Below are 13,803 nucleotides of genomic sequence, written 5' to 3' on the forward strand. Positions count from 1 at the left end.
TTACAAAAATGTGAGGAGTGTACTAACTTTTGTGAGATAATATATAATATATATATATATATATATACAGTATGTATATAATATATTTTAACATAATTCCCATTTTGTAATGGTAAGGTAGACCATACATCATGATGCAATTTTCTTTCCTTCCACCTGATATGTTGTAAAGTTACAATGTTCCAGTGATAGAAAGCTGTACATAATTGATTTTATTCATCTGTCCATATTCCTTTTTACTAATGTGTCTTTCTACACAAATGTAGCTTTGAAGATTGTCAATACAGACAGATAAGTGTGCTGTTTACAGGACAGTCATCCTCCAACTTGGTGTGTCAAGTGGTTTATGGGCCTGTCACATCCTGGATTTATGTGTCCTACAGTATTTGGACTGCTGTGCTGAAGTTTGGCACTACAGCAGTGTATATGTTTCAAGCTGTGTATGTGAGGGGTGCTTGTGTATTGCACAGTTAATTGTTTTACTCCCAGAAGGAGGCATTCTGCAGCAGCAGAAATCTATGATGTCAACATTGCCCTGGGACATTCTGTTGCAAAGGGGGCATCAATTGGGATAATGAGGTCACCAGCAGGTTTGTGTAAAGTCTGACCAGATTCCTGTAACAGAGTGCCATAAGGGCAATAAAAGTTTTACTTATGTAGGGGAGCAGAGCATAAATCTGTCAGGAATGCATTAATTAGTTTAATTACTAAAGGATTCTCAACAAGATCACTAAGTTTCCCTAAGTAAGTGCAAGACCAAGTTTTTCAAACCCACTTAAAACTAAATGGCATTACCTTTAAATAAATGGTAAACTTCATAAGTTCTGATGGTAAAAGTTGGAACTGAAAATACATTTTTTCCTTAAAACTATCGTGCAATTAGTACTTTACTAACCAGAAACAGTCTAACACAAAACACCTGCTTCTCATTTAACCAATATACCTGCAAAAACCAATATAAAATGATGTGTTGATGGAGTTCAACATAATTGAATGATAATATTAAAAAATCTGTTAGCACAATCATTTACAGATACAGTACCTTGGCAGTCCAGGCCATTAGGAGCAGCTGTAAATCCATTTCCACACTTTAGTGCACAAATATAAGAACCAATGGTATTTTTACACTCTTGGTTTTTGCGACATGCAGACTCTTCCAGTGTACATTCATCAATATCTAAAACACATAAGATATTTCAATTGCAATATCTCTCTGCAGTGTAATCAAAATGAATATAGACACGTATTTGTTATAGTTGCTTTAATTATTTCCTTCACTTATGCTTCCCTTGAGTTGCAATTATTCAGATATCACCAATCAATTAAAAATATACAATGTCTTAATTGACACACCAATATGGCTTCCTTGGAGAACTATGTACAAGCTGTAAATAGATCTGTATTAGTGACAATAATTTGAGTACTCCTTTAAATTGGAGATATGTTGCATAGGAAAGTTGGAGGAAACTACAGCAGTGCGCTGGAAATCATTCCTTGATTTATCTGACAAGGTGCTAGGGTAGGCTTGGAGTCAGATGTGGCTGCAGTGTTGATCAGGTTTAGATGGACAGTGCCAGACAGGTGACACATGGTATAAGCTTGGATGTGTTCTTGGCTCCTGGAGCCCTGAAGTCCAAGTTTGGTGACTGAGAATGCAAATTTTGAGCCAGGCCTACTAACTCTAATGGTAAGTGTAGTGTGCCTTGGCTTGAAACATAAAAATAAGTCTGACATTTATTTCTCAGTGAGGGGGAGCATTCAGTGAAGAGGATATAAATGCTACTGCAGGTACATGTGCAGACAACTCTATGTGTCTATGCTTTATACCTGTCAGTAATTTCTGTCCGTTTTTATTTTTTTAAAGACTGGTGTGGTTTCCTTATTAACGGGGAGCAAAGATGACTTATGACTGTATATATTGTTAAGAAATCTATTATCAAGTGAATATTTTTCAGTGAACTCCCCAAAACCTTATTGGTTTCGCTGGGTTGTTGTACTCTGCTTATAACCATTGCAGTTTTGGCTGTCTTAATTAAAAGCCCTGATTGTCCTTTGGGTACATGATGGATTTTCAGTTTTTCACAACCAAATAAAATATTTGTTGGATTAACTTTTTGATCTTCATAATCAGTCTAAAGAAATAAATGTTGAAGCTAAGGTGTCCTGTTTCACTTTCTACCAATATTAACTAGAAAAGATGTAATTGCTTTCTCTACATAATAACAACAATAACCATTGCACCTTCATTACTAGGTTTTATTTAAAAGTTCTTTAACCACTTCAGCCTCGGAAGATTTTACCCCCTTCCTGACCAGGCCCTATTTTGCGATCTGGCACTGCGTTACTTTAATGGACAATTGCGCGGACAAGTGCGACGCTGTACCCAAATTAAATTTACATCCTTCTTTTTCCCACGAATAGAGCTTTCTTTTGGTGGTATTTGATCATCTGTTCGATTTTTATTTTTTGCGCTATAAACCAAAAAAAGAGCGACCATTTTGAAAAAAAAAAACAATATTTTTCACATTTTGCTATATGACATTCTCAAAAAAAAAAACATTTCAAAATCAAAATGTTTTAACATTTTAGGCCAATTTGTTTTCTGCTACATATTTTTGGTAAAAAAAATCACAATAAGCGTATTTTGTTTGGTTTGCGCAAATGTTATTGCATCTACTAACTACGGAAAAGATTTATGTCATTTTTATTGTTTTTTTTACTAGTAATGGCGGCAATCTGCGATTTTTTGCGGGACTGCGACATTGGGGCAGATAGATCGGACCCCTAACTGACATTTTTGACACTTTTGGGGGAACCAGTGACATTACTACAGTAATCAGTGCTAAAAATATGCACTGTTACTGTAATAATGACACTGGCAGGGTAGGGGTTAACAGTATAGGTGATCAAGGGGTTAAATGTGACCCTAGGGGAGTGATTCTAACTGTGGGGGTGTGTGGGTTCTGAGATGACCATAGAGACATGTGATCCTATATAGCAGGATCACATGGGCTCTGTTATCATCCCAGGGAGAAGAACGGTCGGCTGTGTTTACAACAGCCGACCGTCCTTCTCTCTCAGCGGGGAACAATCGCGGGTGTCAGACAGCAATCGGAGCCGCCTGACACACGCATCAGCTTCCCCCGCTGATGAGCAGGGGTGGGAGCGCGCTGGCGGTGGGGCGTGCTCGCCCCCTATACTCCCGAGAGCGAGCGCCGTACAGGTACGGCGATTCGCCCAGGAGCAGCTGCCTGCCGCAGTACATCTGCGGCGGGCGGTTGTAAAGGAGTTAAAGAAGTTAAAGTGTGAACTAAGGCTTGGCAAACTTACCTTTTGTATACTATGAAATTGATTTATAAAAGCAAAACATCTGTGTTTTTTATCATTTTTCTAAAGCAAGTTAAGTTTAACTCATTGCTCTGAAAAACACATACTTTCCTAGTTTTATTTTTCCACCCTGTGTACAGAGGAGTAGTTTCAATGTTTGTGTTTTACCTGTACCGTGGTATACTCCGCAAAGTAAGCTGGAGAAAATACGTCACAAACATTTTGTTTATTAGGAAAATACATATTTATCATTTGTATTTGAAGAAACACTTTGTATAATTAATAGCTTATTTACAATGATTTATGCATGCTTTGAAATGATATTTTAAATAACTTGAAGAGATTACTACTATGATTAAAACAACATGACACTCGTAAATATGATACATGCATATATAGATATATATATATATATATATATATATATATATATATACAGTATCTCACAAAAGGGAGTACACTCCTCACATTTTTGTAAATATTTTATTATAGCTTTTCATGTGACAACACTGAAGAAATGGCACTTTGCTACAATGTAAAGTAGTGAGTGTACAGCTTGTATAACAGTGTAAAATTACTGTCCCCTCAAAATAACTCAACACACAGTCATTAATGTCTAAACCGCTGGCAACAAAAGTGATTACACCCCTAAGGGGAAATGTCCAAATTGGGCCCAAAGTGTCAATATTTTGTGTGGCCACCATTATTTTCCAGCACTGTCTTAACCCTCTTGGGCATGCAGTTCACCAGAGCTTCACAGGTTGCCACTGGAGTCCTCTTCCACTCCTCCATGATGACATCACTGAGCTGGTGGATGTTAGAGACATTGTGCTCCTCCATCTTCCGTTTGAGGATGCCCCGCAGATGCTCAATAGGGTTTAGGTCTGGAGACATGTTTGGCCAGTCCATCACCTTTACCCTCAGCTTCTTTAGCAAGAAAATGGTCGTCTTGGAGGTGTGTTTGGGGTCGTTATCATGTTGGAAATCTGAATCCAAAAGGAGGGGATCTTGCTTTGCTTCAGTACTGTATGTCACAGTACATGTTGGCATTCATGGTTCCCTCAATGAACTGTAGCTCCCCAGTGCCGGTAGCACTCATGCAGCCCCAGACCATTACACTCCCACCACCATGCTTGACTGTAGGGCAAGACACACTTGTCTTTGTACTCCTCATCTGGTTGCCGCCAGACACGCTTGATACCATCTGAACCAAATAAGTTTATCTTGGTCTCATCAGACCACAGGACATGGTTCCAGTAATCCATGTCCTTAGTCTGTTTGTGTTCAGCAAACTGTTTGCGGGCTTTCTTGTGCATCATCTTTAGAAGAGGCTTCATTCTGGGATGACAGCCATGCAGACCAATTTGATGCAGTGTGCGGCGTATGGTCTGAGCACTGACAGGCTGACCCCCCCCTTTCAACCTCTGCAGAAATGCTGGCAGCACTCATACATCTATTTCCCAAAGACAACCACCTCTGGATATGATGCTGAGCACATGCAATCAATTTCTTTGGTCGACAATGGCGAGGCATGTTCTGAGTGGAACCCATCCTGTTAAACCGCTGTATGGTCTTGGCCACCGTGCTGCAGCTCAGTTTCAGGGTCTTGGCAATCTTCTTATGGCATAGGCCATCTCTGTGTAGAGCAACAATTATTTTTTTCAGATCCTCTGAGGGTTCTTTGCCATGAGGTGCCATGTTGAACTTCCAGTGACCAGTATGAGAGAATGAGAGCGATAACAGCAAATTTAATCAACCTGCTCCCCATTCACACCTGAGTCCTTGTAACACTAACGAGTCCCATGACAACAGGGAGGAAAAATGGCTAATTGGGTCCAATTTGGGAATTTTCACTAAGGGGTGTACTCACTTTTGTTGCCACCGGTTTAGACATTAATGGCTGTGTGTTGAGTTATTTTGAGGGGACAGCAAATTTACACAGTTATACAAGCTGTACACTCACTACTTTACATTGTAGCAAAGTCTAATTTCTGCAGTGTTGTCACATGAAAAGATATAATAAGATATTTACAAAAATGTGAGGGGTGTACTCACTTTTGTGAAATACTGTATATATGAATACATACATACACACATGGTATATACTGAGAGTTTGCGGTAGAGAACAATGTGAAAAAGTATAGGCATGATAAGGCAACTGTACCATTTTACCTAAACTGATCCTTAGGGGAGGGAGGGAAGAAGCTGATATTGGTGCAAAGGGTGGAGTTGGTGAGTAAGCAGAGCAGAAGCTGATCACAACTGGGGGGGGGGGGGATTGTGAATGACAGCTACTAATGTATCATTGGGTAAGCGTGAATGGGAGCTAGCCATGGGCAGTGGAAGTAGGAAAAGGGAAACAGCAGCTGACTGCCGACTAGAGGGGTGGGAGTTGGTGGAGAACTATGCTTTATCTACAGAAAGTAGATGAAAGTACTGAATGAACAAAGCATTTTTGCAAATACAAGAATGATCCAGGAACAGCTGCGTCCTTGGAGGAATCCTTGCATGATCAGTTCTAGATCATGTGTGTCTGTTATTTTCTGGCTTGTGTGACCAGTTTGGCTTTTTTATGTACTACTGTGGACAGTGGAGGTAGGAAAGGATAGGCAGGATAGCAGCTGAGGAGGGTTGGGGGTTAGATAGAAAGCCTCTCCCTGTCTCCCCCCCCCCCCCCCCAGGATAACCTCTAGCAAGCCTTTAAACTGTGGCTGCCTCCCATTGGAAATGTTCCTATTACAATCCTCAGGACGGGGTTAGAAATCTTAGGCTGACATTAGGTGGATCCATAAAAGGAAAAGTAGGGAAAGTATCAAAACAATTTTCCTCATTCTTGAAACTCCTCATGTCAGCCTATAAGGGATGTAAAAAGCAATGCCACTAAAGGAGGGAAAAAGACTCAAAAGATATACCAAACGTTTTTGCCAAACTAATTTAATGAATTACAGCTGCAGGCACAACATTAGAATCAAATGCCTAAAAGGCGGTAAGGCCAAATCCACTCTGTAGCAGTGAATACAAGTATTCATTGCTAATTGCTTGCACACTACATCTGACGAAACATTGGCATACATCGCCCTACTTATCGTGAGTAATGCCATAACCTTCAATGGCAGAGAAACTCAGAGAGCTATAAGCGATTCAAACCATTTTGACATTCTAGGAAGAATTAACCCTTGTCGATACAGTGAAACCTTTCTTTGACCCACTTGGGACACAAAGAAATTTTCTTGCCTTTTAAATCCCTTAGTTTATTCCAAGTAGCTCAAAAGAGAAAGAACAAGATCCAATTTCTTCTATACTTCTTTTGTCTAATCATCTAGAAAGGCCAGAAGAACAGATTCCCAATTCATATGGAGTGTACAGTAGTTGAGACCTTAGAGAAAACAGGGGACAGTCCTAAATAAAACCTTGTTTTGAAACACAAGGCAGTATGGTTTATTAGCAGGCAAGGCACATAATTCTCACATTATTAATGTGGAAACAATTACTGTAAAGAATATCTTCTTCAAGGTTAGATGGAACAAAGGGTAAGAGGAGATTGGATCAAAAGAAGGAGATAATAAGACCTTCAGAATAATAGACAAATCTCACTTGGGAAAGAACAGTCCAACCTTCTAATCCTCTAATCTTCATTCCCGTCTTTAAAAAAACAGATAACTAGAGGATTATGGCCCATTTTCTATTTGTCATAGGTGATAGGGCCAAAACCAGAGACTTTAACGATCTGTATGCCAAACCATTTTCGAACCCATTTTGCACAAATTTGAGAACATTTGAACGTGAAGGAGACAAGAAACTCCAATACTTTTCTGAAGATTTGCAAGAAAGCCTTCTACCCATGTTGATAAGTTGAATTAGTCGGCTCCTTTTGAGTTTGCAACATGGTCTCCATTAATTACAACCTCCAGCAACGTAGAGTTGTCTTAAATTGGCTCTTCTGTATTTTTTTTTTTTTTTTTTATCTTTCCATCTATTAAATCCTCTGGCCTTCTTTTTTTAACTTTAGATAGTAAAACATTTTTTTCTCTGCCAGTAAATACCTTATACAGCCTACTTCCTCTTTCTTGTCTGGTAAAAAGCCTAGGCTAATGACATCATGTACAGCTCTCTCTCGTTCACACTCGTGAGAGTTTGGCAGCAAGGGAAGGAGTGATGAAGAAATGTTGAGTCAAGCAGTGGTGTGAGTGTGTCTGTCTGTATATATGTGTGTGTGTCTGTATATATGTATATGTATACTGTATATGTGTATGTGTGTGTCTGTGGGCCTCTGTGTGTCTGTGTAAATCCAGGAAGTGAACAGTCAGCAGCTTCAGCTGCCCACAGGTAAAATGGCTGCAGCAGACTTGGTGAAGGGAGATATTTCTGCAGCATATTTGGCAAGTACAGAATCACAGTATGTATAAAATAATATGCAAAGTGGTTGGAGGAAAGCTTCAGAATGGCAAAGATGTTTTTTTTACAAATTATGTGAGTAGACTGCAGTTCCTCTTTAAACAGCCCCTTTCAACCTCCAGGCCACTAACTTTAGCCTTTCAGGATTCTATTGAATAGACTCGATTCGGATTAGGAGATCGCAACAAAAAGGTAGCGGAATGGGCGACTCCAGCTTAATTCTCTATATGAGTGGAAACCCAGGCTTTCTCAGCCCAAAAGGCGTATTTACTTTCTCCCATTGGATGTTTAGATGCATTTTGAGAATCAGTGGAATTGGAGGAAAGACATACACCAGGTGGAATTTCAACAGTTTGGACAGGCAGATCCCAAACATATTGGTTTGGAATCACAGCACACTTATTTTGATTAGGCAAGTGACACAGATTTATTTTGAAACCAGTTTGGACATTGGGACTGCATATGTTTCTTCTAACTTTGATTTACAATTCCTGTGAAAACATTTGAGTGGTATTTTGATCACAGAATTTTAGCATTATACTTTTATGTATATGATCCCCTGTATCTAGTTCACATACAAATAGTGCTGTACCATTGTTGAAGAAAAATACAATTACTTTTTCTTCTTCACCACCTGGCCTCTGAATCCACAGGGATGGTAGAGGATAGAAGGTTTAAAGCACTGCATACATCCTGTCACCAATAGGCAGGGCTTGGGCATCACCTCCCTGCATTAAATGCTCAGGGTCTTCCTCCAAGGAAGAAAGACATGGGTGTGACTGGAATTGAACATTGTTTCAGAATGTAAGTAGACTGAATCTTACTCTACTAATTGACAATCTACTCGAACCGACTTCGCCCCCTGGTTGGACTTAGACTTAGCACCTTTGGGAAACTAAGAGTTAACCTTTTTCCATTGCCTGAAGAATACTCAAACAGGCTGTATGAAATGGCTTCTTTAAAATTTTCCTTAGATTTCCTGAATGGGCAAACGGAGTGACACTGATGCCTTCTGCCTTGTAGAATCAGCCCCAATCTACCACAAAAAAACTCACTAAATGGAATTCTCAAATGTTTTGCCAAATAAAAAGTTTCAATCAAACGGGATAGAGTAGTGGGCATTGTCCACCAATCAATGCTGTAACCACAAAGCTATTTGTGCTGTGACTGAGTGAGCTGTAAGTCAAGCTGTCATCCTCACTTGATTGATTGCTGCTTCCACAATGAAATCTGCCGCCTTTCCTAGATACTAGGTAGGGAAATGATTCCGTAAGCCTTTTCACCTTTTCTAAATAACCAGACTCCACATCAGCTAACCTCACACTGAGAGCTGCTGCAACAGATTTGAAAGCTAAATATGGCTTATAGGACAACCCTGCTGCTGAATATATCCTCTCACATCCGTTCAATCTCCCGCTTCATAGGAACCTTGAAAGGCAATGAGTTTTCTAATGGTGGTGTGATGAGAGGCACAAGCCTAAGCAAAGTGGCACCAACTTTATGCAACTTTTTGGTGTCCCAAAAATCTGAAATTTTTTGTCAATTTGGAAATAACTTTGCAATTCTGTGATAGACGTTGTACTTTCTATTGGCCTAAGCCTGAATTTCAAATATCAGGAGAAAAGGATGTCAGGAAGGAAGAATGCAGATAATGTTAGTGATGGGGAAATCTTTAAAGAGTGCGCCTCTGGCTAATTCAGAATCTGATGAGTGAGACCCACTGTCTCTATCTGGCCAGGATCTTGCTGCGGTCATGGAAGATGTATATACTAAGGAGAAAGGCACAGGTTGCAACACTCAAGCCTTCTTACTGACTTACTATCACATGCCTTCTTTTTGTATGTCTTTATCGTAAATCTTTACGTTTTGCACATCTGCTGGCCTGTCATGTCCTGCCACCTTTAGGCATGCCCCACCCACCAATTCTTAAAGAATACTAGAGCTGAACAGACCCAACAGGCGACCATCCCAGGTTTGCATAGGGAAGAGTTTCTGGCAGAACAAGATGACCCTTTCCTATGATTGTGAGCTGATCTATGCTTCTTGGGGGATTTTCCATAATGCACACTTCCTGGAAGTCCACTTGGAGCGATCTCCTGGCAGAATATTAGTCTGTCCTGGGTACTGAAAATAGCAGTGCTCTTCTTAAAAAAATAATAATAAATAAAATAAAATACATTCCTTTCCCCAATATCTTCAGAACCCTGAGGCTGGAGGAAGGGCTCTGGATCAAAAAATTCACAAACGGAAGCCCTCTGTATAAAATCTTCACCTGTTGTGGAAATTGTGTTAATATTTTTGTGGTCATTTTTCAGGATGTGTTTTTATTTAAATTGCCATTATGTCTCCCAGTGTCAGTTTACCAGTAATTGCTATGCACAGCGAATATGGCTTTAACTGGCATTGAGGAAAGACCTGTAATTCTGGAAACCTTCCATTAAATGGAGACTGCACGCTACTTGTAGTCTTATCATCCCTATCGGCAGTGCAGGTCCAGATCTATGGCAGTGCAAGGCGAACTCCACCGCACAAATGTATATCAGCCAGCCGGGGCCCCCGGTATTCACCAACGGGGATATGTTTGTGATGTGGACTTCTTATTGTTTTGATAATATCTGCTCTTTTGCCAGGATTAATGGTTGGTAGCTTTCTATTATGCTTGACCTGTATGATTGAAATACTGCTGTTATTGTCCAGCAGATAAAGTCTCATTCACTGGAACAGTAGCATGATCACTATCAAATATGTTTTTTATGAACTATATTATATAGGATTCACTCTAACGGGTTATTACGGGAGTGCATGCTTGTGAATTAGCGTGGGCAAGTCCATGAGAATCCATGATAGTGTTTGGACGCCATGTTTAGTAATAGTGCTTTGTTTCGCTTTCACTTGACAGTTGGAATCTCATGCACACGCCATGTTTCTCCGTAAAAATGCACTCCCCTTTCCTAATGTACTTTTGAAAGTATACATGTCTGTGATTGGTTGTGTTGATGCCACCACCCCTGTAACCCTATTTTGTTCTCTGACTATAAATAAACCTAGGCTCTGCTCTAAAGGCAGAGAATTCTTCAGTTGGCATCGATTTGACACAGTGTGCGCCTGTTTCCTTCTTTGTTGCCCAGAGCTTGAATTCCTTTATAAAAAAGAGCTGTACATTGTACTTGTCAGTACAAGGGATTAATGGCGCGTATTAATATCCACAACTGCGCTTTTCAGCGCAGCAAAGTTTTCAGGGCACAGAGTGAATTTCTATGCTCCAAGCCCCATTCATTTCCATAACACCCCCCATGCTCCCGCAAAGAACCTGGCATATCCCCAGTATAGCCCAGCAGGAGGCACAACAGGGAAGGAGACAAATGCATTGCAGGAACACTTGGTATGTATGCACAGTGAGTGGAGGCAGAGACCTAGACTGTATACAGAGTGGTGGTAGCAGCAGAGGGAGAAGGAAGCAGGCTGCACGATAAAGAGGTGGTTTCCAATCATCAAAAGAATCCTGACAGCTCCATAGTAATCGGGGGAAAACAGGATGAGCCCCGCCTCCCTGCCAGCAAATCTGACCATGACACATTACCCACCTCACAACAGCCATCCACCCCCACACCAGAGCATATAAGCCAACATAGTAGGAGGACTTCAAGTGCCAGCAAGCTTGTTAAGTGAAAAAACACCAAACAACATAGCCAGCCAGGTGTTACCTGTAATTTATACTGTGCAAATAAACAGGAAATAACTCACACTGGATAGCAGCAGCCATGGCATGGCTTCAGTATTAAATGAAGTAATTTCTACTGCATTGTAGTTCACCCCAGCACCAAGGGTACCCACTGTCAAGGGAGTTTTTTTTTTCTTTGAGGTGTCCAGGTAAAATAAAGAATATTTCCTGTGGGAGGCAGCCACACTTTAAAGACTAGCTAGAGGCTGTACACAGCATATACTGTATACACAAATTCCTCCACAAGTGGGTACATACACCAAAGGAGCTCCACTTCCCCCCTAGAATCCAGTATACCAAAAACCACTTGTAGAAATGAAACTGAGGTTCATTCACTGTGCTTTGTTGTGCCACCACATAATGAAGTTAATATATTTGTTTGGAAATTGATTGGATCGATTGGCATATACAGTATTTATGTATATGTTTATACATAACAAACATATACAGTAAGCATATAAATATAATTATATATATCAAACATATGCAGTATTTAAATACATTTAGCTACCATGCTTACAGTCACATACAATTGCATGTTCATGTAAGCACATATGATTAGTTCTATAAAGTCAATATTTATAAGGTTTCCACTGAGCTTATTCTTTTACCATTTTCCTTCACTGTGAATCAAACCACACATGGTATGGAAACTGCTTTTATATGCACAAAGCTAATGAGCTATAACTAAAATGGACTATAATGTGATATGAAAGTACACTTATGAAATCAAGCTTACCAAGACACGTCCTTCCATCTGGTGAAGTCATGAAGCCTTTAGGGCATGAACAGTAGTAGCTCCCCATAACATTATGGCAGGATTGTGAGCACGGACTGTTAATGGCACATTCATCATCATCTGGAAGTATTTAAAAAATATTTGTCATAAAACCTTTTATGGAAAAGCTTAGATGGCAACTATCTGGCTTATACTAAAGTAACTAAATTGTTTTCCACATAACTTCAAGCCAAATGCTGCCAGAAAGCACTATTGTATTAACAGAGGCGCAGTTAAAGAAGTATGTACATCTTTCATTCATTCCTTGCAAGCTTACATGAAAAATGTTGACCAAAATCTTAAAGATTTGATCACACAACACTGCATGCTAAAATGCTCATTAGGCTCCATGCACACTTGACTTAAAAAAAAAAACGAAAAAAAAACACCAGTTTACTTGGCAGAAAAAAAAAATGCTCACAAAGTGCATTTTTTGTACATAGTTTAGGTGAAATTAGAAGAGATTTGTGTTTTTTCTGCCAGAAAGCTCCAATCAGAATCGCAAACCAGAAGGTTTTTTTTTCCTGCTTCTAAACGTTGAGATTAAAATATGCCTGTAATTGTCCTTATGTGCATGGACACATAGGATAACATTGAGCTGCTTCTATAGGCAAAACACAAAACCCCTCTAGAGGTAGCGATTTTTAAGCCAGTGTGCATGGAGCCTTAGATTGTGGGCTGCTGTCAGATTAGGGCCAATAGGCCAAAATTTATTAGGAACATCTGAGCACCTGCTTTTATTTGTAATCGTTTATTCAGCCAATCTTGTGTCAGTAACACAAATGCAAAATATAATGTAGAGACAGGTTATGAGCATTAGTGAGTGTTCACATCAAACAATGAGGAAAAATGTCATCTCTGATTATGGCGGTGACACAATTATTGGTGCTAGACAGGCAAGTATGAGCATTTTTGTAACTGCTGATCTGGAATTTTCACTTTCTAATTTACACAAAATGCTACATAAAACATTCAGTAAGAGTTAGTTCTATCTATGCCTTGCTGATGAAAAGTTCAGAAGATTAAGTCAAAACTGGTTTTAGCTGACAGACAAGTTACAGGAACTCAGAAAGCTACTCTTTGCAACTGGGTTGAGCAGAAAAGCATCTAAAAATGCACAACATGCTGAAACAATAACAAATATGGTACTATCCCAAAAGTGTTTATTTTATAATAAAATACTAAAAAAACAATATACGAGAATAATCCATCAAAAATATATAAAATTAACAATCTCTTATTGAACAGGAACCATTTAAACACACAACTGTAACGCCCCTTTCACACTTGTGAACCTTTCAGATCCGCCTGTCAGTTTTTCAGGCGGATCTGAATGAATGCCCCATGCATCTTTATGGGGCATCGGATGTCAGCGGAGACATGTCCGCTGACATCCGATCCGATCCTGTCCCTCAAATCTGAACAGATGGAAATCCTATTTTCCATCCGTCTGGCAGATCGGATCGGATGAGAACAGACAGGCAGTCCATTCTCATTCGATTCCCCCATAGATGAGAGCAGGGATCTGACACCTCTGTCTCCACACACAGCATGGAGACGGAGCTGTCATCCGCCTGCTCAG

At 39.8% G+C, this 13,803-nt stretch overlaps 1 protein-coding gene across 1 annotated transcript in view; it reads right to left on the minus strand.

Annotated features, from left to right (window-relative positions):
• Positions 1-13,803, minus strand: part of HMCN1 (hemicentin 1) — a 452,754-nt gene that overhangs the window by 15,057 nt on the left and 423,894 nt on the right. The window contains exons 99-100 of the mRNA XM_082265585.1: positions 12,183-12,302; positions 1,043-1,177 (exon numbers count right to left, since the gene is read on the minus strand). Coding sequence (XP_082121711.1) covers positions 1,043-1,177; positions 12,183-12,302 — 255 coding nt within the window. The remainder of the gene's footprint in view (positions 1-1,042; positions 1,178-12,182; positions 12,303-13,803) is intronic.

Source organism: Pelophylax lessonae (assembly GCF_965119305.1).
Source record: "Pelophylax lessonae genome assembly, chromosome: 8".
In the NCBI taxonomy this organism is placed as follows: Eukaryota; Metazoa; Chordata; class Amphibia; order Anura; family Ranidae; genus Pelophylax; species Pelophylax lessonae.